Genomic DNA, 27765 nt, shown 5'->3' with positions numbered 1-27765 from the left:
CAAAATTTCCTTACATAGCGTTAATTGCGGTGTACTATGAATGTCGTTTGGAAAGAAAATGTAAAAAATTGTATGAGCTATTTTTAAATTTGATATTTCATAGTGTTGATTAAAATTTCCAGGTCCTATCTACTGTTTTCAACGATAAAATGAGCGATACATCAAAGTTTCCATTACCAATTTTGATCGCGATTTTCTTCAAGTTCAACAAATAGGGATACATTTTTGGGGTATTTTCGGGTTTAAAAAATGGGATCCATGCCTGACACTGCATTATAAGTGGGTTCGAGAGTTATCTGGGTGCGAGTTATCGAGGGAGCGGTGTATATCTATATTATGTGTGTTAATTTTCATGATCACAGATTATAAGAATCATTTCATTTCTTTATAGTTGTAGGATTCTACTTTAAGATGAGGTCATTTTAATAAACATTACATAGTTTCAGGATAGAAGTAAACATGTTTATGAGATGAGTTTGGATCATGGGTTTTCTGGAAAAACCAGGCTGACCTAATTCCTGGTTGGCTAGCTGCTAAAGTGATTTTGAATTATTATTCAACCCTCATACTGCTTTTGAAACTGCATCCTAATTTTTGATATAAGGGATGATTTACTAAAAATTAGTTATTCATAGCATAATTGTTAGTCTTAGAGCCCCTTTGAAAATTAAGCTTACATAAAAATTGAAAATCTGCCTGAAATCTTATAGAAATCATGGATGTTTTTAATTTGTGCAAGGAAGGACGATGGATTGATGCTATTTCTAAGTCCCCTTGCCAACGTAGGAAACAATAAATGATGAGTGCACTTTCATATACTCAGTAAATTGTTTCCTATAACACTGTGAATGAAGGAGTCATTTCCACTTTAATTTCTGAGTAATGACCCTGCTAAAAGTTTAATACTGTGATCTCACTACATAGTTACCTACTCTGTAATAAAGTGGGTGATAATTCAGATGAACAACTACAAGACCTGACTCTACGTATAGATCAAGCTAGAGATAGTGAGGAGGTTCAGAAGATGCTGCTGCTTAGGAGAATGGTGACAAAGGGTGTTAGACACATGTATCACACATACAGGAGCAACAAGTGGAACCAGATACAAAACAGCTACATTCTGCTATGTTTTGGAGTCTATTATTTTCTATTATGAAATGCACTGTTTCCTTCCTTATCCATAACTTTACTACTTATATCATCACTGGCATTAATCAACCAAGCACTGTATATATTGGCTCATTTTAACATTTGATTGATTTGGTATTGTACAATCATTGTTATATTTTTCTTAAAAGATTTATTTCCTCAACCTTTTTTCTTCAAATACTATGAACATTCATGGGCTTAAGAGCTTTAAGCTATAACTACATTCATTAGACCACTCACATGTTATCACATCCTTGTGTAGTCCCTAAGAAAATCACAACTATTTTTTTGTTTGACTTTTCCTGGAAATTTCGTAACCATGAAGACTTACTTGTACAGAGTATAAATCATCAATTAAACCTAATCAAAAAGTAAAATATTTATACAGAATTCAGCCTCTTGGAATCTGTGTAGGAAGACAAAGCAAACTGGTGTGATTCACCCAATTCCTGAAAGGTCACCTGTACCAATATTTCAAGTCATTTCATACAACTGCATTTAGAAAATGAAATATAACCTATGCTGACTTTGTATATGAATGATTGAGTTCACATCAGTGCCTAATATAACCAATGCTTTTTTATATGATTGAGTTCACATTAGTGCCTAATATAACCTATGCTTAGTTTAAATATCATTGATTGAGTTCACATTAGTTCCTAATATAACCTACGCTGATTTGTTTTACATCATTGGGTTCACATTAGTGTCTAATATAATCTATGCTGATTTATTTTTATATCATTGAATTCACATTAGTGCCTTATATAATCCATGTTGATTTCTTTGTCATTGAGTTCACCATAGTGCATAATATGACCTATGCTGATTTGTTTATATCACTGAATTCGCATTAGTGCCTAATGTAACACATGCTGATTTGTTTATATCATTGAGTTCACATTAGTGCCTAATATAACCTATGCTGATTTTTTGTACCAATGAGTTCACATTTGTGCCTAAAATAACCCATGCTAATTTTGTATACCAATGAATTCACATTAGTGCCTTATATAACCTATGCTCATTTTTTTGTATCATGGATTGAGTTCACATTAGTGCCTAAAATAACCCATGCTGATTTTTTTTATACCAGAGTTCACATTAGTGCCTAATATAACATACTGATCTTTTTGTATCATTGATTGAGTTCAAATTAGTGCCTAATATAACCTATGCTGATTTTTTAAAATATCATTGAGTTCACTTTAGTGCCTAATATAACATATGCTAATTTTTTTATATCATTAAGTTCACATTAGTGCCTAACAAACCATGCTGATTTTTTTATATGATGGATCCAGTTCACATGTCTAATATAACCTATGCTGATATTTTATATGACTGTTTGAGTTCACTTTAGTGCCTAACAGAAGTACAATAGTCTAGGCGCATTTGAACTTATAACTAATGCAGTAGATTTCACAAAAAATGTAGAACAATGAAGGAAAATGTAAGGAATTTAGTAAGTGCAGAAATACCTTTAACAAAGGAATATAATAACATCAGAGTATCAATCACATGCATTCTTCTACTGAGAAGTGAGCTGTTAACTGTTGAATAAGTTATGTATGAAGAATTCTCAGAAAGAAAGTGTGTGCGTTTCTCTGTGTGCACGAGCATATTAACATTTAATGGCATGTCAGCACCATGATGGTCATATGGTGTTGATTAAAGCAAAGTTATGAAAATATATATCAAAAATCCAACTGCACAAAAACTTTAGGAAGAAAACACATGCAAATAAGTATAAGAAGATAAAATTTTAAACACAGGATCAAATTAAGCTGCATTCTAAAATACAACTCAAAAGATATATGTATACTATGTTATTTAGAAAATTATATAGGTACCAAACATTTTCCTGTTCCATGATACTGTGAATATGATTTTAGTAGTTATGCAGTTTTGACATTGCAATAAGCACTATTTTGTACATTAATTATTACAGCCTAAGTATTTTCAAAATTCAGGTCTATTTTATGCACAATTATTTTTTATGTAATGGAAAACTTTAACATTGATGTGATATCTTTGTTTCTTCATGCTTCAATAGATGGGACAATAATTGCTTAAATGGAATGAAATGATGGCGGTTACACAGTAACAGTATGTAAGTAAACTATGATCTAATGAATTCATAATATGGTTTCTGATAGGTCAGTGAGGTCCTTGAGGATGAAGTCTTTGATGAAAGCCTTATCACTCTGGAGACCCCAATATCACCTATCGATGACCCAGTTCCTGCTGTTACCATGGAGATGACAAGGATTTCAAATAGCAATTCAGATTTGTTCAACAACTTTTCAAGAGACAGTTAATGATGTTTTACCACCAAATTTTCACTGTGCTGCAATAAGATTTCTCATGAAGTCGAGGTTGAAAGAATCCATGTGACAATTTCTTCTGGTGCTAGACTGCTGCATTTAGATTTCAGATAAAAAAGAATTAAAAAAAACAAAACAACAGTGTTGCACTTAGACTTCTCAGGAAGTAAAAGACTGAAAGAATCCATGTGATAAAATTATGCCCATTTATTTGATTAAAATGTTAAATCAATCCTGTCATTTCTGTTGCATAATGAAACATGGAATTTCCAAAACAATACTTTTCTTAAGCTGCAATGTGCAAATGTGTTAATGGCTCAGTTGAGTTTATTGCCTGTCAAAACTTACAAAGGAATCCTTGCCAACAAACAGGTACATTGTACATCTGTTGTTAGCAGATGTGCATGTCCAGGCATTATGCCATGTTCCACTATCAATTTTTTTAATTTTGTATACATATATGTAACACTGTATCACAACGATCCTAAGGATGTTTTACCAAATTGTCAGAAACTGTGTATTCAATGAGCATGGGCCAATGCACACAGTCAACATCTAACATATATAGGAAGACTAACATGCATACCAGCGAAATGGCTGAGATTGTATCAGTTTGAATAAACAGTACTGGTTTGGTTACAGTATGCCATGTATGCATTTAGACATTGTGGTTACTGTATACCATATATACATTTAGACAGTTTGGTTATTGTATATCATGTATACATTTAGACATTTTGGTTACTGCATACCATGTATACATTTAGACAGTTTGGTTACTGCATACACATGGTATGCATTGAGACATTTTGGCTACTACATACCATGTATACATTTAGACAGTTTGGTTACTGCATACTATGTATACATTTAGATAGTTTGGTTACTGCATACACATGGTATGCATTTAGACATTTTGACTACTGCATACCATGTATACATTTAGACAGTTTGGTTACTGCATACAATGTATACATTTAGACAGTTTGGTTACTGCATACACATGGTATGCATTTAGACATTTTGGCTACTGCATACCATGTATACATTTAGACAGTTTGTTTACTGCATACCATATATACATTTAGACATTTTGGCACATTTAACTGAATTATGTTAATTGATTTTAGAACACAAAATAATGTTTTGTTGTTTGTGTGAAGGCCACCATATCTGATGGCAGACTGGTATCATTTGCACAAAAATTATGACTTTCATGCAAGGATGCTTTCCATTATATTTGTAAAACTATTTAGTGCTATTTTGAAAGAAGTCATTCTAATCTTTTTCTATTTTCAGTAATGGCAGAACAGCATCATTTGTACAAACCTGAAAGTCCTTCATGCCAGGATGTTTCCTATTTTGGTCCACTTCTGTTTGGTTTTCAAGAGTATTTGTTTTCTGGGGGTTGTTATTGTAATGGTTGCAATATTGGTTGACTGAGTGGATCAACATACTTTGTACAAATTTGAAAGACCTTTGTGCAAGGATGATTTCCCTCAAATTTGGTGGAATTTTGTTGAGCAACTTACGAAAAGATGTCATTTAAAGGTTTTTCTAATTTTAGTCCCAGTGTCAAAATAAATGATGGACCATCTGAACAAATTCAAAAAGCCCTGATGCCAGAATGTTCCCCGATTAGTCTTTCTTGCTTCACTGGTTTTATGGGGTCATTTAACACATTATTTGTAAAATCATACCAAAGAAAAAAGTGCCTTTCCTAAAGACATTTGAGGCATCTGAGTTTAGGTGGGCTGGACAGGTATCAAACTCATGATTCTTGGATTAAGTCCAATATTCTACCAACTCAGCTTTTGCTGCATATTGTAAAATCATGTGCAAAGCAGTCAAGCGGTTTTTAAAAAGAAACTGTCTACAACAGTTGTGAATGGAAGATGGACCACACTTCAGGGATGAAGGATTATACCATAATCTCAACTGGTCCTACTGCCAGGCAAACTAAAAATTTGGTTAAATAACAAAAGATTAAAATTACAAATAATATTGGGTTGCAAATCTACTCTAATAAATTTAAATTGTTCATTAATTCAGAACTATTCATTACCTTGGTTTTTATTTCTCTTGATATACTTGGCTTTCCAAATCTTGATAATGTAGGTTTGGTTTCCATGACAAGAGTTGATGTGTCTGTGGTGTCAAAAGGCAATTTCTGTCCTGCTCTTTGGACGGATCTGGTATTGAGGTCATTCAGTACATCATAGTTGATCTTGTTGGAGATCTTTTTCTCATGTAGGATTTTCTGTATTGCCTCCTGTGCAGTGGTAGCTTCCTGGTAAGGTGCCTTAGGTTTCTTTTTGTATGTTCTCTTCTACAACAAGAGAAACTTCTTATAAAGTCATTATATATATATATATATATATATATATATATATATATATATATATATATATATGACATGTTTATCATGGCACAGTGAATCTTATCTTAAAGTCCATTCATTATTTTTAAAAATGGGTTCATTAATGTAATTTGTTCTTTGGTGATTTTTGGCCTAATGCATCATTTACAATAGCCGCTTGTACTGATAGCAACAATGTATTTGAGAATATTGCATCCTTAAGAGTTTTTGCTATTATCACAATTTTCCTGGATTCTGAACTGTATATACTTGCATACAAGTTGGATCCAAAGGCCCAGATCTACCATGATATGTTGTGCCAGCAGATCTGGGTCTATGCAGTTTGTAAGGCCTAACATATATTACAAACAAAATAGACCCTGGTATGCCAGCATATTATGTAATGACATCAGAGTCAATGTTGCTGTAGTTAGATCAGACTTACATGAGAGTATATACAGTAACTATGTTTTATTCACAACTATAACAAAACTGTGAGAATTCACAATCTTTACACTCAATGTCCTCTAAATAACAAGAAACACTGTTTAAATTGTACCTAAATTCTTTCATTTCCAATGTGTAACTTAATATAACATTTTCAGGGTTAAATTTACCTATAATTCTTTCATTTTTACTGTGAGGTGTGTAGTTTAATAATACTGTATGTGGGGGAAAAAACTATTATGATGACAGCTTTGCAAATTTAACTTCTAAAATGTCTTTTGAATAATAATTGATAAATTTACATTGTAAGAAGGTTATAGTCTTCACCTGTTGAATTATGTATGATACCATCATATGACTCAATCATGTATGATACTAGCATATGACTCAATCATGTATGATACCATCATATGACTCAATCATGTATGATACTAGCATATGACTCAATCATGTATGATACTAGCATGACTCAATCATGTATGATACTAGCATATGACTCAATCATGTATGATACTAGAATATGACTCAATCATGTATACTAGCAAATGATTCAATCATGTATGATACTAGCATATGACTCAATAATGCATGATACCAGCATATGACTCAATCATGTATGATACCAGCATATGACTCAATCATGTATGATACCATCATATGACTCAATCATGTATGATACTAGCATATGACTCAATTATGTATACTAGCAAATGATTCAATTATGTATGATACTAGCATATGACTTAATCATGTATGATACTAGCATATGACTCAATCATGTATGTACTAGCATATGACTCAATCATGTATACTAGCAAATAATTCAATCATGTATGATACTAGCATATGACTCAATCATGTATGATACTAGCAGATGACTCAGTCAAGTATGATACTAGCATATGACTATTTATGATACTATTGTATTACACAATTATGTACGATACTATAGTCAAACTCACATAGGTCATGTATGTCCTCTGAGACACTTTTTACAGCCATAGGTGTCATTTTGGAGAATCTGATTACACATAACTTTAGTGTTTATTCACTTTATTTTGCCCCTTATCCATCAAAATTTCATTGAAGATTACTGTATAAATTCCTTGAGAAATGTTTATTGGCAAATTCGATGATAACATACATCAACATTTTTCTGCAGACACCCAAGTGGGGTGATCCCATTTAAACCGGTTTTTTGTCATATGCTATGTTGTAATGGGGAAAGCAACTGCTGTTGGGAAGAAGTTGTAATACAAACAGAAACAGAGACTCAACAATGTCATTTATATAAAAAAAAGCCTGGGAAAACACTGGCAGGAAAAAAAAAGCACATAAGTCCAATAAATTGGAGGTAATTATGTAACTTCAAATATATCTTATGTATAATGTGACGTGTCTTATATTTCAATTCATACATAATACCTATTTTTTTCCATACAAATATCTTCCTTCATACATGTAAAAGTCAGCAGAAATGTGGCTGTCAATTCTGATTTATTTTAGTTAAATTTTACATTATGCTATATTATAATTTTGAGGAAATGTTATACGCACAAGTTAAAAATAAAACACTTGCAAAAAATGTATGTTACTCCTCTATCCCATTTATAGTTGAACATCTATACAGGAGACAAATGAAAATGCACACAACTGTACCTTGATTCTCCCTGCACTGACAATAGTTCAATCCAGTATCAACTTTCCTTACCAGTCTGATGCCAAACTTCTATTGTGAAAGTCCATAGCAATCAATAATTTTTATCTAGATATTTTGTTAGGACAATTATTGTGCAGATCAGTCAAAAATCATGATTAAATAAACCTTGTTACAACTATATTACTATTCTATTTACAAACTAAAATTAATTTTTACATTTATATCAATAATGTGCATACTTGAATCATGTGACTTTTACTATAGCACAGAACTCAATTATCATAGCTGCCAACCTTCCAGGCTCGCAATTAGTGAAAATAGGGATAAAAATTAGTGAATTTGGACATGAATTAGTGAAAAATACCATGACAATAACTCCATCCACTATGACCATCAATAGTACACTATATCAAGATCGCAATATAAAACTAAAACACTACAAATATGCAGAAATATATCTGCATTTCTATTTATTATGGTATTCATAGACTTCACTTGTTCTTGTAGCTATTTATCAAGACATGATACTGTGGCAGACTTGAACTTCTTCAACTGCTTGATCGTAAATTTGTTTTCTAAACAGTTCAGACTTCTTGCCTGCTGGTTGATCTTGGGGACTAAAATTGCTGACAAATTTTCAGCAGCTAAGGAGGCCCTAAAGTCTGTCTTATTTCTCCTCACTACAGAAAATACTCTTTCGCTGTCACTGTTGCTGTGAGGAATGCACAGGAGCTGCAGCACTTTTGGTTCTTCCACAGGAAAATCTGGAAGTGATCTTTGAGTCTGGGAACATTTGTCAGAACAAATGTTTAGCATGGTCTCCAGCTGATAAAGGTAGATTGTTTTCAACAAGAAAACTCACAAATAATGCTTCAGCGTTGGTAGCTTGCGGGTCTTCTGCTGATGGCTTAAAATATTCCAGAGCTGAAATCTGTGAATTCTTAATTTTCCCAAGTTTACATGTTTTTTGCAACTGATGTGCTTCCTCACATCATCTCTGCCACTATGCCCAATACTAAAATTTGTGGCACACTGTGTGCAAAAAGCATGATGTATATCAATGTTTGATGGCAGAATGCATGGCCAATTTTTGATATATTCCAAATGAAACTTCACTTTTTGAGCAATACATTTCTTTTTCCTTGGTGGTGAAGACATTTTTAAGATCTTACATGCGATGCCGAATGGTAACTCATATCAATGTTGATGACGCATGCACAGAGCAAAATTCCAGTTAGGCCCCAGTTTTTCTCAAAAGCATTTGTTGTTGTTGTTGTTGTTGTAGGGTTTAACACCATTTTCAGCACATGATAAGCTATACATGGCGGCCAGTATTATTGGTGGAGGAAGAACCCGGGAAAACCCAGAAAAGAACCACCGACCCACAAGAAGCTACTGCCAAGCTTTCTCATGTACCCACATTAGCCGAATCCGAGACTCGAACCCACGCAGAGAGGTGAGATGGCAGTGATCCGTAATGGACAGTGCTTTAGACCACTCGTGGCCCCTCAAAAGCATTTGTAAAATTGCTCTTATACCTATTGAATAAAATAGGCTAAAATGCTTGCTACCGGGCCAACTATACCAATCGACTGTAGTTCTATGAATATCGCGACCACCAGTACCAGACCGTTTCGGCAACTGCCAATATCAACTAGTGCTTAATGGGAAATCGGTTATTTTATTAAAGATTTAAAATAATTGAGAATTGGAGAATTCGTGAATTTTTGGCTTGCGGTTTGAATCCGTGAATCGCTGAAAAAGTCGTGAAATTCACGACAAATTCGTGAGGGTTGGCAGCTATGAATTATGTATCATATTAGCATATAATTATGTATGATACTAGCATATGACTCAGTTACATTTTATAACAGTATATTACAAAGTTATGTATGATGTTAGAATATGACATAATTGTGTTTGATACTATCATATTATTCTTCCACATATAGTAGTAGCATGTGACTCAATCATGTATGATAATAATAAATTACATATGTATGATACTACTATGACTCAATTACGTATGATACTAGCATATGACTCTGTGTATGATACTAGCATACAGGGATTGCGCTGGGCTTCACCAATGTCACAAATTGCAATTTTCTTTCCTTACTGGTGACAAAATACACTATCTGGCAATTTCTTTGGTGACATTTTTTGGCTGTTAAAAATTGTATATACAGTCTTGGGTTTGGAGTGGAGAAATTCCAAGGCACCATGAAATGAAGCCACAAAATTCGATATAAAATTGTACTGGAATCTATTGTTACATAAACAAATCCTTTTTTCATATTGACACACCACCCTAACATGGTGATACTATATAATAATCTGCTTATGCTAATGTCTGGTCTTAGTACTGAATGCCGTAATATAAGCAAAGTGTTTGTGCTACCTGACTAGCTACAATCGACCACCTCTTAAGGTGGAAATGGCAGTGAGTACAATCGACAGGATATGGCAATATTTTTCTTTTCGAAAAACATACTAAAAAAATAGTTTTGCTGAAACTTCAAAAGAAAACTGATTACCTTTTAAATCACCAATCGTTCTGTATATATATGCTAGGCAAATGGAGAAGAAAAAAATCTATCTCAATGTTCTACAATTATCTGATGTTGCCGCAGCAATAACAAATGGGCATTTGTTTGGTCCTTCAAAAAGGGCCTTTAGTGGTGCCTTCAACACAAGTACCTTCATCAAAGCAAGCCAAAGACCTTTGATCAAAAGAAGTCAGCAACAAACGTTAAAAAAAAGCATTGTTTTCATTTTCATAGTGATTGGAACATATTTATTGTACTGTGAAAGTTTCATGTTTGCAACAAAAAAGTTATTGTTTATGATCGCAACCAATGGCAGTGTAAAATCCAAATTATTGTTCCAATATTTTGAAATAATAGATATCTGGCCATCAAATTAAATGAAGATGGGACATCTAGCAAGAATGTTTGCTAAACATTTCAATTTGTTCACGTTTTCATTTCCCTATGAATAGTGGAGATCCCTTTGGTAGCCTCAGCATCATGGTGTTTGGCTCTGGCTGACCAAAATCAAGGCCAATTTAAGCACATGTACATGTAGCAAATAAACAACTATATAGCCATGTGCTACTAGGATAATGAATATCAGCGTGAATTGTTTCATGAAACGTGTTGTTGACAATGGGATATAGATCAAACAAGGACTACCATTTGTTTTATACATACGTGTTAGTTGTATTTTCTAATGGGATTTGACTGATAAATTAATTTTCTAACATGTGATCTAATACACAAATTCATGGATTTTTCATATAGGTGTACATTATTTAACACATTGTGGAGTGTACTAGACAAATGTAAGCTGTCAATATACAAGTGTATTTCAGACTAGTTGTCTTCATTTAATCACAATTTCCACTGTTGTTTTTTTTTCTCTGTGTAAATCCTAGTCACTGATGACAGGTCACCTAAACAATTTCACTTGTATGCGAAATTTCAATTATTTACAGTCCCCCCCAAACATCCACTTATGTTGACAATACTACCTTGGTTCCGAGGGTGTTGAAATAAATGGATAGTTCTGTATTATGAAAATGGCAACAGTTTTTGAAAACTGGTGACAAAATATTGTGGTTGGCAATTTTTTTGCCAACAACTTTTTTGAAGCCAGTGCCAACCCTGAGCATATGACTCAATTATGTATGAATACTAGCATATGACTCAATTATATATGATACTAGCATATGACTCAACTATGTATGATACCAGCATATCACTCAATTATGTATGATACTAGCATGGCTTAATTATGTGTGATACTAGCATATGACTCAATTATGTATGATACTAGCATGTGACAAAATTGTGTATGATACAAGCATATTCCTCAGTTATGTATGATACCAGCATATGACTCAATTATGTATGATACTATCATGTGACAAAATTGTGTATGATACAAGCATATTCCTCAGTTATAAATAATACTAGCATATGACTCAATTATGTTTAATAACAGCATATTACAAAGTTATGTACGATTTTTGTTTATGACTTAATTGTGTATGATATTAGCATATTACCCAGTTATGTATGATACTAGCATATTACCCAGTTGTGTATGATACTAGCATATTACCCAGTTGTGTATGATACTAGCATATTACCCCGTTGTGTATGATACTAGCATATTACCCAGTTGTGTATGATACTAGCACATTACCCAGTTATGTATGATACTAGCACATTACGCAGTTGTGTATGATACTAGCACGTTACCCAGTTATGTATGATACTAGCACATTATCCAGTTATGCATGATACTAGCATATTACCCAGCTGTGTATGATACTAGCACATTACCCAGTTATGTATGAAACAAGCACATTACTCAGTTGTGTATGATACTAGTACATTACCCAGTTATATATGATACTAGCACATTACACAGTTATGTATGATACTAGTACATTACCCAGTTATGTATGATACTAGCAAATTACCCAGTTATTTATGATACTAGCACATTACCCAGTTGTGTATGATACTAGCATATTACCCAGTTGTGTATGATACTAGCATAATACCCATTTATGTATGATACTAGCATATTACTCAGTTGTGTATGATACTAGCATAATACCCAGTTATGTATGATACTAGCATATTACTCAGTTATGTATGATACTAGCATATTACTCAGTTGTTTATGATACTTAACAGAAACTGAAGGGCAATATATTAAGTCAAACAGTAGCCAAAAATTCTGTACAATTTTGCTGGAAAGCAACCAGCCAAAATGTTATTCCAATCTGAGTTACTAAGCAGTAACGAAATGGTATGGAAAAGTTCCAAGTCTAGCATAAACAAAAACTCTAAAAAGCTGTGCCACAAAATAGTAAGAATTGAACTTGACCTAGGTGCATTTACTGTAATGCCTTATACAAATTTGATTTAAATCCAAAAATTCCTTGAAATGTTATTGACTGGAAAGGAAACGAAAAGGCCATGTTCCAAGTCAAATAGGTGCCATGACTCCATAAAATTCTGCCAGAAAAAGGCAATAGTTGAACTTGAACTCGATCTTCTTAATGTAAAGTCTCCAACCAAATTTGATTTCAATCCCTGATGTCCTGCAAAGCTGCTAAGTAGAAACAAGAATTTAAGATGGAAGTGATGGGCATGAGGAGACAGGTGGATACTGGTAACATTATATACCCCTCTGTAAATTACAGCATGGATGCAAAAATGAATGTTATGAGAAAAAAAATAGCTTTGAGGAACCTTTTTCTCTGGCTGTTTTGCTTCCTCTTCTTTTTCCTTTGCTAAGCGTTCTTCCTTTTCTGTAAGACAGTATCAATGAGATCACATACCTCTGCTATGAATCAATGTCATATGCTCTTGTGAATAGACAAGATTTACTATTTTGATTTAAAAATAAGATGGAGTTTTTGTAGTATTTAAATATACATGATATATTATCTAAATAAAAAACTGGAAAACTAAACAGCATTGATAAAATCAAAGACTACATCGTTACCCATTTCTGACCTTATTTTTCAACAACCATTTAGCGTAGATACATGCCTATAAGGTGATTGGACTGTACCCCACCTTTTAAGTTTGTAAAAGGCTAACTTCTCTTTGAGCTTCTGGTAAGTTCAAGCACTCTGCTACTCAGACTCAAACGTAAGCATTGACTTGTCATGTGTAAGGCAGGACTGCAGTAAAGAAAAATAAACCAGCTGACTGGCAGGCTGGATTGATCAATCAATCCAACAATTGATAAATGAAAAAGACCAAACTTATGTATAATAAATAGATTATAGTTGTGTAGAATAAATTATAAATAAATTAACAGGTTACATTTTGTCTGTCTTTCTTTTTTAAAAAAATACAAAAAAATAAACAAAAAATAATAAATCCATCACTACTGACATTTTAAATCCATATATGAGGAATAATACACAAATTTTCTTCAAACTGCCTGTCACTGTTGTCAACAAATGCCTTTATCTTATACCAATAAAGTACCAGTTGCTCCAAAACAAAAAATTCACATTCTGTTGTGCAAATTTGTTTTTTCTCTGCCAGTCTGTAACTGTCAACTTGAACACTCCACACTGATCAATAAGATTTCTTTTCTCCAAAAATGTGAAACTATCAAAGTTTATCAATTCACAAAGTACAATTTTTCAAGTGACAAAATAACTGACAGAACACTAGCTTGGGCAAAATTTATGTGAAAAGTGAGCTTTGAGCTTTCACAAGTGATTCTTCAATTGTACATTCCCTGGAATCTCATTAAGGGTAGCCACAACTAAACAGTTGTCAAGTGGGTGGCACTACCACAGATAATTGAGTAAGGGACTCTACTGGAATACTGAATAAGTGTCAAATCTGCAGCTCATAAGGTGACTACTTTTGCCAATTCAGTTTCATCATTAAATTGTCAACAAGGGTTCTGTGGAACATGGTGTCTCATTTTTGTAGCAGTGTCAATATGATGTTGCATTTTGTTCAAGCCATCATGACAGGAAATCTTATCCTATCAGGGTAGAAATTTTTAGGTAGACACCTTTTATACCAAAGTTTCAACTGTTGTTGTTGTAGGGTTTAATGTCATTTTTCAGCACAAGATATACATGGCGGCCAGTATCAATGATGAAGGAAGAACCCAGGAAAGAACCACCGACCCATGAGAAGCTACTGGCATGCTTTCTCACATGCCCTCATGTGCCAAACCTGAGACTCGAACCCACACAGATAGAGGTGAGATGGCAATGATCCATAACGGTGAGTGCTTTAGACCAGTTGGCCAATTGGGGCCCCAAGTTTCAACTGAATACAGCTACTGATATAGAAGATATAATGATTTTTAAAAACTTGAACACAGCACCTAAACTTGTTGATGTTGCCTGGTACCTTATGAAAAGTACCACCAATAACAAACCATTCACATTACAAATTTTATGCGCATTATAATTCTGTTATTTATGGTACTTATACTTGTTCAGTAAAATGTAAAATTAGGTTACCTTGGGGAAAATTCCCTATTCAGTAGAAGTCTAGTTACCACTAACTTTATGACTGAGCAGCCACTGTCATGAGCAACAAATGAAATAAGTAAAGTCAAGCTGCCCACCTCAATGTTCCCAAAGTTATTTCTCTTTAGAACCACCCTATGATTATGCATTAAAACCAATGCATAAACACTCAGTTAATAGGTGCTACTCAACCCCAGAAAATAAACTATTAATGCCATTTACTCATTTTGATCAGCCATCTATTATAAATGCTCTTAGAGAATAAACTTTACCCTTCTGCTGTTTAAGATAATCTGCATTTTCTTCCATCCACCATTTGGTTTTGATAGCTATCTCTTCCTCGTTTAGCATGAGCTGAAAATTAACAAAAGTATTCACTTACTTGTACAAAGTATGGGTTCAATACAAAATTTTAAACTGAAACAACTTTAATGTAAATTTAATAATTTTCATTCTTCTCTCAAATTTCACAATCTTCAAATTTTTCTCTACTTCTCTATCAAACAATATAATTTCCCTTGGCCAAGAAATACTGAAATTTCTTCACATTTTTTTTTATAACTTTTGAAAAGTGCAGCCTCAATTAGGTTCATTTTGATGTGACAAGTTATAAGAGGCAATATTTTTGGTTAACATTCAGCACATCTTATTTGATTACAAGTACCACAGAATGTTATTTAGAAAACCATCAGAAGTAGATAAAAAAGTACATAAAAACTTAAAGAAATAATGGCATTTTTATAACTTCAATAAAAACAAATGATACAAAGGTGACTATTACCATTTCCAATTCTTTATCATCAATTCCTGTCAGATCTAACTCTGCATCATTAGGTTCTGAAAAAAGAAGAACTGCATAATCATGTAAAACTTAAGAAACAGATGGAATGATCTTAATGTTCAGCATTTGTTTAACAAGAGCTCTCAGAAGACAGGCTAGTCTATACATCAATGCCGACTAGCAACATTTGATAATAACTAAAATGTTCCAATTTGGACAAATACCTAGTTAGTGAAGGAGTTATTTTCAACTTGTTTCATAATATCATAATTCAGAAATGATGCAGACAACAAATCTTGCCACTTGTAACATAAGTAGTCCTTTGTGACACAAATAACTAGTCCTTCTGCAACATAATTAACTGGTCCTTTCAAGACAATATTTCTTTTGTGAAATAATTAACTAATCCTTCTGAAAATAATTAACTAGTCCTTTTGTGACATATTTAACCAGTCCTTTTGAACTGGAATGTCGGTAAACAGCATAAGCAGGTGAATATCATAAAATACCACTGAGTAGCCACACAGAGGTACCCAGCTAGTAAAAATATTTCACAAACTAACAGTTTGGTAGGAAGCTGTGGTTAACACCCATTGCCTCTTTCACATTTATTGTGTATCATACAAAAATGGTTTGCATCCTCTGAAAGCAATCAAAAAGTTAGCCTTGTGTTAACAAGCTAAAAAGATTTGAAAACTTTGGTCTGATAGAGCCAACATAAAACAATATGAGTACCATGAACTAAACATAAGATGGCAGCTTCTCAAATAGTCCTCTCTATTTAACAGACATGATTTTGGTCTTCCATAAAATAAAAAAAAGCTGAAAAAATTGTAAGGGGGGGGGGTTGGGGGTCCTCCCTCAATGGTGTCTTGAGGGGCAGTGCCCTTTATCTGGGGGTACAAAAACACAATTTACACTCATAAAAAACTGCTCCTGGAGCAACTTATCATTATAAAATAAACCAAAATAATCATTTGAAATACTAACTTACCAAAAATGTTCAACTTGGCTTCAATAATTTCAGGGGCCCCAAGTGGCCAAGTGGTCTAAAGCGCTCTCCGTTACGGATCACTGCCATCTCATCTCTGTCTGCGTAGGTTCAAGTCTTGGATTCGGCCAATGTGGGTATGTGATAAAGCTTGCCAGTAGCTTCTCGAGGATCGGTGATTCTTTCCGGGGATTTCCCGGGTTCTTCCTCCACCATTAATACTGGCCACCATGTATAGCCTAACGTGTGCTGGAAAATGGCGTTAAACCCTACAACAACAACAACATCAATAATTTCACAATATTTATATAGTCACATGAATTTGCTCTCCAATAATATTGATGCTGAAGTTATTTCATGTGCATGTCAGTGTTCACATCGTAATTGTCATAATAATTTCTCAATTTTTGCAGCAAATATATTATACTTCTCTCTTTTCATAACAAATCTGTAAAATAAACACCCATGTACATCAACTATATACAAATAATTCCATACATTCACTTTTTCTCGAATGGACACAACCTGTTGATATGCCAGTCAAGCTCTTTTTGTGGCTTTGGCAAAGATTTCTTTAGCCTTCCTTTTTGTCACCACTGACTTTTTTGGCTCAATGTGCAATCATTTCTTTTCCTTCTCAGTGAGAGCCTTTTTCCTTTCAAGCTGGTGCCTGTATTGGAGACATGCAGTGTGCATATTCTGACAGAGAGCTACATCTGTTCTTTCATGCAATAAATCTTTCTTCTTAAAGTAATTAACTGCACTTTTTCCAGATGCCTTCTGAGCTTCAATTTTTCTGTATGCAGCTTCTTTTGTAGGTGTTGATCCAAACTCTTCCAACTGCAATTACTGTAATAATTCAGATTTTTATTGCAGAGGTCACAAAATGCCAGTCCTCTAGCATTTAGTTTTCTTATAAACTGACCTACTAAATTTCTGGCAACTTTCTGCTCCAGCCATTCCCATTTCCATTTGTTTTTTAAACCTTTATCTAAACTTTTCATGTCATGGTCTCTCCCATCAACTTGGGATGCAACATTTTGCAAGCATACTTTTTCTTTCCATTGCCAACAGTTTCCATTACAGGAAGATTCACTGGATAAATTTAAACCTTTGACCAATTAGAGTACTCTTTACGAGAGTCATGTGCTAACTAATATATGGAATGAATAATTTACAAGGGTCGTTGCAGAATGGGAGCGGTCAGACTGTTTTCAAAAAACAGAGATGATATAAAAAACGGACTATATCAAGAAAAATCTGATTCAAGTCAGGAGAAAAGCGGAATTCCGCTTTAAAATGGAGAAAAATCATGTCTGATGTAAGTACTAACAAAACTTGTTTAATCTAATTTAGAAATGATTGATCAACAGGTCTCAATAACTTGGAACTTAAGTCAACGTAACATTCTCTGCAAAATCCATTATTTTCTTATCAGACATTACAATCACCATTGATCTTTTATATTAGATACCAAACTGTACATGTATCTTTATTACCCAGTCTGATTAAAATAAGATCTCCACTGTCCTACATTAAGATCCGACACAGACAGTGACTGCTTATGGGTCATGTTCTGGTGAACTATGTTATCACCATAACCGCTAATTTTATCAGCCAATCAGATAAGTCCTATACCTTCACATTTGATTGACTAAGCAGTATGGCTGAAGAGCATCAATGTGTGCTGAACAGTTTGATTTACTTTAAAAAATGTCTGAAAGTGACATTTATTTCCACTGGCTAATTGAAAGGTCACCAGAACATGACCCCTAAGCAGTCGCTCTCAGATCTCCATGTGGGACTGTGGAGATCTGAATTTAATCAGACTGCTATATTATCCTAAGTGCATGCCATCCAGAAATATTTTGGTCCATGAACTTTAGAACAAAAAATTATTCTGCAAAACCAATTTATCTTAATGACTTTATCTTTTTGACTCTGAAATCAATGGGTCCCTTACAAGCCCTCCATGAGCTTTGCTTTAAGACATAAAACTGAAGTTGTTATGCCAAAACATTTTCTTCTTAGAGTTATCTTGACCTTTTATTGTTTGACCCCCAAATCAATGTTTATTTTTTTACTTAATGTGTGTCATCTACAAACTTTGGTGAAGATATATGTAAAGAAAGTTTTGCACCATAAAATTTTCTTTTAGTCACAGTAATTTTGACCTCTGACCTTTTGACCACAACATCTATAGGCTTCTTCCTTATCCCAGGTGAAAACCATCTATAAAATCTAGTAACTGTAGATTAAGGCATTTAAGTATTGTTGGTAAACAAAACTGATAACAGATGGTCTACATTATGGCAGGCATATACAAATGGATTAATAAAAGAAGAAACAGATGGATGTATGAATATGCATAAGGATGCCAAAGTTATCTCTATGTTGAGTTTTTGCCAAAGCAGACAAAACTAATTAATGTTTTTGTCAGAATGGTGTCAAACTCATGAAAGTGCATGTTCACACTAAGATACACAACAATCTAACCAATAGTGTACTTGAAAGAAGCATTAAGTACAGATCATAGTGACCTACTTTTGGTGAAAGAGGGTCTGAGGCACAAAAGCACTCTGATAATATCAATTTCCATAACTCTTGGGTCAATAGTACCTAAGAAACAGACCAAAATGCAGCACATAGTTATTGAAACAATGTATGCCAAACTGCCTTACTTCTGGCAATATATTATTTTATCCATCAACAAGTATCAAGAAACTAATTTTTTATATGACATCTAAACAATGTCATGTAAAAAAATGAGGTAAACTAAAAACTTAGCCAAAATCTGGGATGCAGGTCACACAGACCTACATTGGTAAACCGATGTACACATCAAGATGATGCATGCACTTTGTTGCCAATTGTACTTGAGATTCTGACTAATGTACTTAAGTATAAACAAAGTGTTAACTTTAATATCAAGGTTAATCTTAAGATTTTTGTGCTATCTCTGTGATAAAATGGAATAAATCCTCACCAAATGGCATGACCCATTAAATAGGATGATATACAATATGCTCCATCTCATAGCAAGCATATAAAAAGATACGTAACTAAGTAGACCTTTATCATTTCTGATGTTTAAAATTAGGTGAGGTTTCTGCTGACACATTTACCCTGTATCAATGAACAACTCTATCTTTCCCTATTGAGATCAAGATTTAAAAAAAAAAGTCGTCAAAATTTAAAGTAGACTAATCATATCCTAATATTTAAACTAATGAGCAAGTTGCTCATGTAAATATATGCACATCTTTGCCACCTCCCACCCCTCCCACTGTGATGAAGAGGAGTTTAAAGTCTGTAAGTGCATATGTCTTAAAAAAAATGAGATTAATCATTGGTCAATAGGAATATCTTTGGATGATGACCACAATGTGTTGATTTTTACAGAAGTTCATTGAAAACCGAAGAAGTAGCTGTATTCACAAAGTTCTGTGATATATAAAAAAGAGGGCAACAACTCTTACCAAAAAAAATCACATAAGCACAATGATTTGTAGGGGTACCAAGCTGGGGGGGGGGGAGGAGAGACACCAATGGTGACACTTGCCCAGGATGCCGTTTGGTCCAACGTAAACTTGCAATAGTTCTGAATTTAATCTGTACAAAGGTTTACAGCAATCCATAAAAACTGCAAGACAAGTATCATTCACAAGATACTGTCTTTATACTGCATTCAGTTGCAGGAAACAATGGGGAATAACTCAAAGAAAAACTGCAAGAGCACAGTGATTTATCATAATCTGCACCTACAGATAATGAGTAGAACATGTACAAAGCTTCAAAGTGATCCAATGAAAATAGGTAGATTAGTTGTGTTTACAAAATTCTGACATGCACTATATCTAGCTGCTAAGTCAAAAGAGCAATAATGCTAGCAAACATAGCAGGGGCAAAGTACTTTGTTGATATGTGCATTTTCAGATTATGACAATATATATACCAAGCTTCACAGTGTCCAATAAATAAAAAAAAACAGTTGTGTATACACAAGAATCTGTCATATACATAACAATCAGCAAGACAGAAAGGGCCATAACTCTGACAAACATTATGGGAGGAAAAGTAATTTTTCATTAAAAAATGACCATAAAATGTGCAAAATTTCATTGTGGTTCAGTGAAAACTGTGAGACAATTTGTGTTTACAAGAGTCACACTGTACATCAAGGTCTAAATAAAAAAGGGCAATAACTCAGAGGAGCACAGTGATTTGTTAATATGCGCATCTTTAGATGATGACAAAATTTCCTAAGTTTCATGGTGATCCATTTAACTAACCGCATTCAAAGCATCCTGTCATAAACTACATCCAGCTGCAGATAAAACAAAACGAGAGTAATAAATATATTCATTTAATGACCACAGTATGCACTAAGTTTCACAGCAATCCACCCAAAACTCCAAAGCTATTTGCATTAACAAAATTCTATCATACATTGCATTCATCTATATGACAAAAGGGACAATTACTCTACAAAAAAATTGCAGGAGCAGAGAAATTTGTGTAGATGTGCATATCCAAGATGATTACCGTAACATTCCACAAGTTTCATGGCAATCAAATAAAAACTGTACAACTAGTTGCAATAAGATTTTGCCATACACTGTGTTCAGCTGCAAGTCAAAAAGGGCAATAATGCATGCATATTATTACATAATCAAAGTGATTAGCCCACAATTACACCTTAAGGTGATCACCATAATATTTACAAAGCTTCATCACAATCCATCAAATACTGGATCTAACTACAATAGCTGGATGGAAGGACAGATGGACAAGAGGGTTCTATTATACACCACCTTTATAATGAGGCAGGGTTTAAAAAAAGGATAATATAATGCACACAACATTATTTTTAATAAAATGGGGAAGGTAAATGCAAATGTCCACCAAATATTTATATCGGAATAAAAAATCCAGATCATAGATACAGACTGCCTAAAACTTACACTCATATAAAACAATGATGTAAATAAAGTACATGCATTCTAATAAAATACTGGTGGGTAATGTTACAATATGGACTTTTCCTCCCTTTTAAAATTCAAATAATAGACACATAAATTTCATAAATCTAATTTGAAAAAAGAAATCATTCTCAAATTTCCAAATGTATAAATTATATAAAGTATGGGAAATTTAATCGAAATAGAAATACACATTTTTAGCTTTGTTAAACAAAAATAGAAAATCCACATCAGAAATACAAGTAGACTAAAAACTATTAAAATATTAAACTGATGTTTCAAAGAAAATACCTTAATAAAAGAAAGCAATGCATATGTAGATTTTCCACGTTAGAAGTTTAAGTGACGCTTTACCAGATCCTTCTTACTACTGGTAAAGGTATTCACTTGTAAATGCCCATTAAGCAACTTATTGAAAGCATCTATAACAGGGGTGGGCAAACTATGGCACGCATGCAGCCCGCCAAGGGTTTTCATGCGGCCTAGGAACAAGTCATCATTCGCACTGACTCTGTTTATATTACTCTGTTTATCAAATAAATGTGCTTCTTTTGAAGTTTAAGTTTTCAAATATTAACAACATATTAACAACTGAAAATTAATTATGATGTTATTTAGAAAAACCTTTTGTTTTTGTTATTTCAAATATTAATTATTTTACTTAATGAACTATGCGGCCCACGACAAGGTGTAAATTTGTGTATGCGGCACTTGCACTGGAAAGTTTGCCCTGCTCTGATCTATAAGGTAACCAGGTCAGATATTGATTGACAATTTTTCAAATCAATTTTCTGAAGGTAGCGGACCACCACAAATCCATCTGCTATATCTGTACATGACTTCAATTATGTCTTTTAATTTTAGGCATTTTATTGTATTAAAGCTGGGTAGTCCCAGCCATGTTCTACCATAATATGTATCACAGTAATTGTATTTGATGCAATATATATATATATATATATATATATATATATATATATATAGTTACAAGCCAGGGGTCCTTACTTGACTGAGCGGCTGTCTAACCCTGGCGCGATTCCCACTATAAGTCATAAGTTTACCCCAACTTTCCAAAGACTTCCATACAACTTTAGTTGTAAATTAGAAAGCCTGACGTGTCCATTCTATACCTAAATTTTACTCTAATCAATGCAAGACCACTGATAAAACAACCTGCCAAATATCTCTGAACCGCACATCTGCATGGTTTATCTTCATCAGGTTTCCATACCACCAGCCGTTCATGCTGTAGAAACTATACGAGTATCATCTAACACTGGGAACTATTTTAACTATGCCACCCTAGGCCAGTCAATGTATGCTTTCCAGGCACATTTCGCCAGTAAACCTGCACCACATTTGCTACCATGGCGACATGAACGGTATCTGCAGAGTCCCTTCTTATTTATTCCTTTGTGTAATTTACCGGTTTCCTACCGTAAATACTGCCACTGCAGTCACACCACCAATGAACACCACTAGATTTTAATATGGACTATCTTACTCAAAGGAGATTCATTCGGTTTTGGCCTGAATTCACTACCAGTGAACCATGGCATCATGGAAACTCACTAACACTTCACTCCGTGACATTTGCTCCTAGTAAGTGGCTAATTATTTCAAGTTAAGGATATTTCCATTGCGCCAAATTCCACTAATCACACAAGTAATCACACAAATCTAAGAATTCCTTAAAACGGGGCACTATAACCAAATGCGCATATTCCAACTTTATTACATTAGCCTTTAAAAAGATCACTTGACCTCAAGTGACAAAAATGTCACACTTCTGTGGTTTAATCAAAATGGATGACTTTCCCCAAAATCAACCACCAACTCGGTTAAGGATTCCCAAACATGGTTAAAACAAAACTCTGAATCGATGGACTTGTTCCTAATAGCCCGTCACTCAACATCCACAATTAAACTTTTAGTTTATCTTTTTTGAATCACTGCTTGCTTTTAAGTAAACTAAATGTCAACAATAAACACAAATTAACCAAGCTGAATCCAACATGAAAATGTTACAACAAGTTATTCGGGTTTAAACTCTCACAAAACAATGTTCGGAATTCACTGCAGGAAAGACTTTTCTACACATGGGTCTCTAACAATAAGACAACAAATGTAACACAGGACCATTCCTGTTACACCCCTAAAACTCAGGTCTGGAGTTTGCATTCCCACCAGGATACATGTCTCCTAATAGACCTTAGTACACCTGTACACAATATATTTTTCGACTCAGTCTGTGTCAGACGATCCTATCTTCTTACAACTAACTCACTACTAATGGACCAATGCTACAGTGACCAAACATGGCAGTAAGAAAACCTACTCCCAAAAGCAAAAGTTTGGGACACCTTCACATAAACGATTCAACTATACTGTGGTGTGCAATACCATTAATTCATGCTGCTAATTAATTGACATGTGTTACGAATTGTCCTTCACAACTTTCCAAATGGACACTTTTCTATCCAAGCAGACAATTCAACTATACATGATGGAAACCACACTGAATCATTATGACTGTCAAGATGGGAGCAACCAATTTTTAAAACACACTGTACAAAGCAATTCTCAACTGGCAAGTCACTAGCAGTTCAATGACGAGGTTAGAGAATGCGTTTTTCAGAGAATAACACATCTCTTACGAACCTCAAATACAAGTCAACCATGATTTCAACGCCCAACTGGCTCAACACACATTGTCATCCACAGAACGCTAAACATGACACTGCATTTTCAATCATCTATTCACCACAGGTACTAACTCTACAGGGACAGAAAAAAACAGTCCACTAACCTCCAAACAATCATACATAAAATCACCATCTTCTCTTAACAATTTAGCTCTGCTTCACTCCAAGCACAACCCAAACAAACAGATCTAATTTACCAAACTATGGATTCACGCAGCAAACAACTTCTAATTGTTTAATCAAATTTAATCAAAACCATAACATTATTATTATGATTGACATCATTGCTGCATCTGAAAAGAAACTGCTATGGACTCAACAAGAACAAAAAAATCTTGCAAATCTTACCCTGAGCAGGACTCTCATCATCTTGAATACATGCTTGTACAACCTCTGTCAATCCAAGCTTCACAGCTGTGATAATGTCTGCTTGTCCTAAACTACTAACACCAGTCATCTCTACAGTGGTCTTAAGACTATTGGAAGGATCATGAACCCTTTTACTAGTCATTTCATCTTTGAAACTTTGGTTGTCTACATGTGCACTAGTCTTATCACCTGCAACAACTCTTTTATTGACACTGTCACTGGCCTTAATGCTTATTACAACTTGAATACTGTCACTTCCACTAGTTGTATCGTGTGTTACACCGTCTTTAGAAGTTTCATTTATCCTAGTATCTGAATCAGAACTCTTTATTGTCTCTGAATTGTCTTTGATTGAGGTAGCTGTGCTATCATTACTTGACTCATCTAAACGCTCTGATAAGACACGGTTCATTGTCTCTTCTTCCAGAAAATCACTTATCCTAGACAGTTCTGAATCTTCCTCTACTCCTAAGCTGCTGCCACCTTCAGCCATTTCTGTAAAAAATAAGTCCCCTTATGACTTTTAGACACGTTTTTTTTCTTTTGAAATGGTTCTGAATATACCTATAAGCATTATCTAGCATTATGTTATTGCACTATGAGACATTGTAAGAAAATAAGCAATGAAAAACCTTTTACCAAAACCATACTACAAAGCTGTAATAACCATGACTCTGACCTCATAATTAACCATCTTAGATTCAAAAAATTCATTGTAAGTTTGGACAAATCAAGGAGATGGGGAAATACAAGCATATTTATAAAAATTTTTTTTAACCAAAACTGTAACATAAATTTTCTATGAATGTGATACTGATTCTAGGGAAATAAATTATTGTTAAATTTTACAAAGCTTGTTGTCTTCACTTTTTCCTGTTACTTTTTGTAAGAGCCTAGACTAGTAACATACTGCTATATAAACTTTTGAGATGGTATTATACTGTGCGAGATAAATTAATGCTTTGAAGTTAAAATCTGAAGCATCATGAGGGAAAAAAAGATTAAAATGATTCCTAAAAAAGAGAGTTTTAAAATATTTATCTTTTATACCAAACAGAGATGATAATTCCATATTTTAACAAAAATGGACTCTCATCACTGTTGGTGACAAGTTAAAAGAACATGTTTTTTTATCTAAACTGTGAAAGAAAGTAAAAAATAATTTATCATTTTATATAAATATCAGCAATATTTTAATAACTTTCTTGTTGTACCTGTAATAATAATACTGACTGAATCATTTCTCTGTTCAGCTATTAGAATATCATAGGATGCTCTCCTTAGCCTGAGTTTTCACAAGCACTAATTTTTTCTGCTTTAATTGCTTTAGACCCCTACCCCTCCAGAACCACGTCTGTCAACATTACCAGAAGCACAACTAAAGTTGTTAGTTGTCATTATTGGTTAGACTATATAAGGTAAAAATAAATGAATCAAACTTTAATACAGTAAAAAGTGTCTTAAAAGACCACTCCTATGTGAGACCACATGTCTTAAGAGACCATGTTCTCAGTGCACAAATTTATTGATTATATAGTATACGACCTGTTATGAGAGACCATCTGTCTTTAAAGCCCATACTTTTTTGGGAAAATGGGTGGTCTTTCAAGACAGGTTCTACTGTACTTGCATGTGAAATGATAAAATTCCAAATGCATAAATTTGTCCATAAACTTTTCAACATTTACATACTGTTTAAAAACAAAACAATCTTTAACAATGAAATTTAAATCACGGTGCAGAAGTGTACACATTGCACTATACTCTCCCTCCTTAAGTTTGAGTTATCAGTGTTACTGTATTTGAAAGAAGCAAATTGTATTATAACTGAACAACTTGATACATTTTCACATTAGGACTGATGAAATACAAATCCCATACTAGCATAAGCTGCCCATACTCCTCTAGGTTTCTGTGACTGTAGCTTTGTGTCAATCTCTTCCTGTAACTTGGATATTTCTGATTCAAGCTCTGGAAGCTTATTTTTCTCATTGACCTGAAAGCAAAGTATATCAACTGTAATCAAATATCTCATACAACTATATGTGTAAGCATTATGACTGCCAAAAGCACGGTGAAAATTCATTACAAAATATTGTCCAAAATCATTTAAATAAAGCATGCCAGAAATAAATTCTTAATGATTAGTGCTGGACATCTGCTATAAAATTAGGGAAACAAAATATGAAGAACCCCTCAATGGGACTAGGACTCTATAAGCTAAAAATAAACTGATGGAATTAACAAGAGGTCTGCTTCTTCCTTTCTTTCATTCTTATATAACTGTTGAGTATTGACACTACCTGAGATAGTCTTAGGAAACTCCAACATACACAAGTTAAAGCACACAAAAAAGCCATTTTCTTGTACTGTATTTTCTGCTTGTTTTCAGGCACAAGATATTCAAGCACACAAACAAAAGAATAATGGTAAGGTCAAGCAAACAAAGTCACATATGTGATATCTGGTGAAGGCTGTATGTCACACAGGAAAGTAATCACACTTTACATGTACATTAATGAATGAAAACAGACATTACTTAATATGTTTGTCTGATTTATTTGTGTCCACAAGAAAATGTAAACATATTAGAAAACAAACAAAGCATGTCAAGCAAACATTCAGCAATGTTCAACTCTCCTATATTCATCTACTGTCCATGAAAATTGGCATAAATATAAATTCATATTGATTTCAGAGTTTGTCATTCTTATGGGTAACATTTTGAAGACAATTACCATGGTGGCCATGTTGGAGGTCTGACTGGCACCAACTAAATTTAGGACTAATGATAAATAACAAGTGTTTAAGTTACAAGACCATGTAGATAGACCATTTATTAGGAGTAGTGATAATGAACTTTTCAGGATGACTGCCATGGAGACCATGTTGGAGACCAAGCTGGCATCATTTTCACTTAGGATCAACTAGACTTTGTTGAAAGTGTCTTAAAGATAGATCA

The 27765-nt window shown here is 33.8% G+C and overlaps 1 protein-coding gene across 1 annotated transcript in view; it reads right to left on the bottom strand.

Moving 5' to 3' along the window:
* Positions 1 to 27765, bottom strand: part of LOC149805066 (transcription factor IIIB 90 kDa subunit-like) — a 113421-nt gene that overhangs the window by 29316 nt on the left and 56340 nt on the right. The window contains exons 10-15 of the mRNA XM_089947014.1: positions 26685 to 26799; positions 24783 to 25298; positions 15757 to 15812; positions 15248 to 15329; positions 13213 to 13271; positions 5542 to 5805 (exon numbers count right to left, since the gene is read on the bottom strand). Coding sequence (XP_089803140.1) covers positions 5542 to 5805; positions 13213 to 13271; positions 15248 to 15329; positions 15757 to 15812; positions 24783 to 25298; positions 26685 to 26799 — 1092 coding nt within the window. The remainder of the gene's footprint in view (positions 1 to 5541; positions 5806 to 13212; positions 13272 to 15247; positions 15330 to 15756; positions 15813 to 24782; positions 25299 to 26684; positions 26800 to 27765) is intronic.

Source organism: Sinohyriopsis cumingii, chromosome 2 (genome assembly GCF_028554795.1).
Source record: "Sinohyriopsis cumingii isolate HCF-2022 chromosome 2, ASM2855479v2, whole genome shotgun sequence".
NCBI lineage: Eukaryota > Metazoa > Mollusca > Bivalvia > Unionida > Unionidae > Sinohyriopsis > Sinohyriopsis cumingii.
The sequence above is the reverse complement of the archived record's forward strand: the minus strand, read 5'-3'. Positions and strand labels throughout refer to the sequence as shown.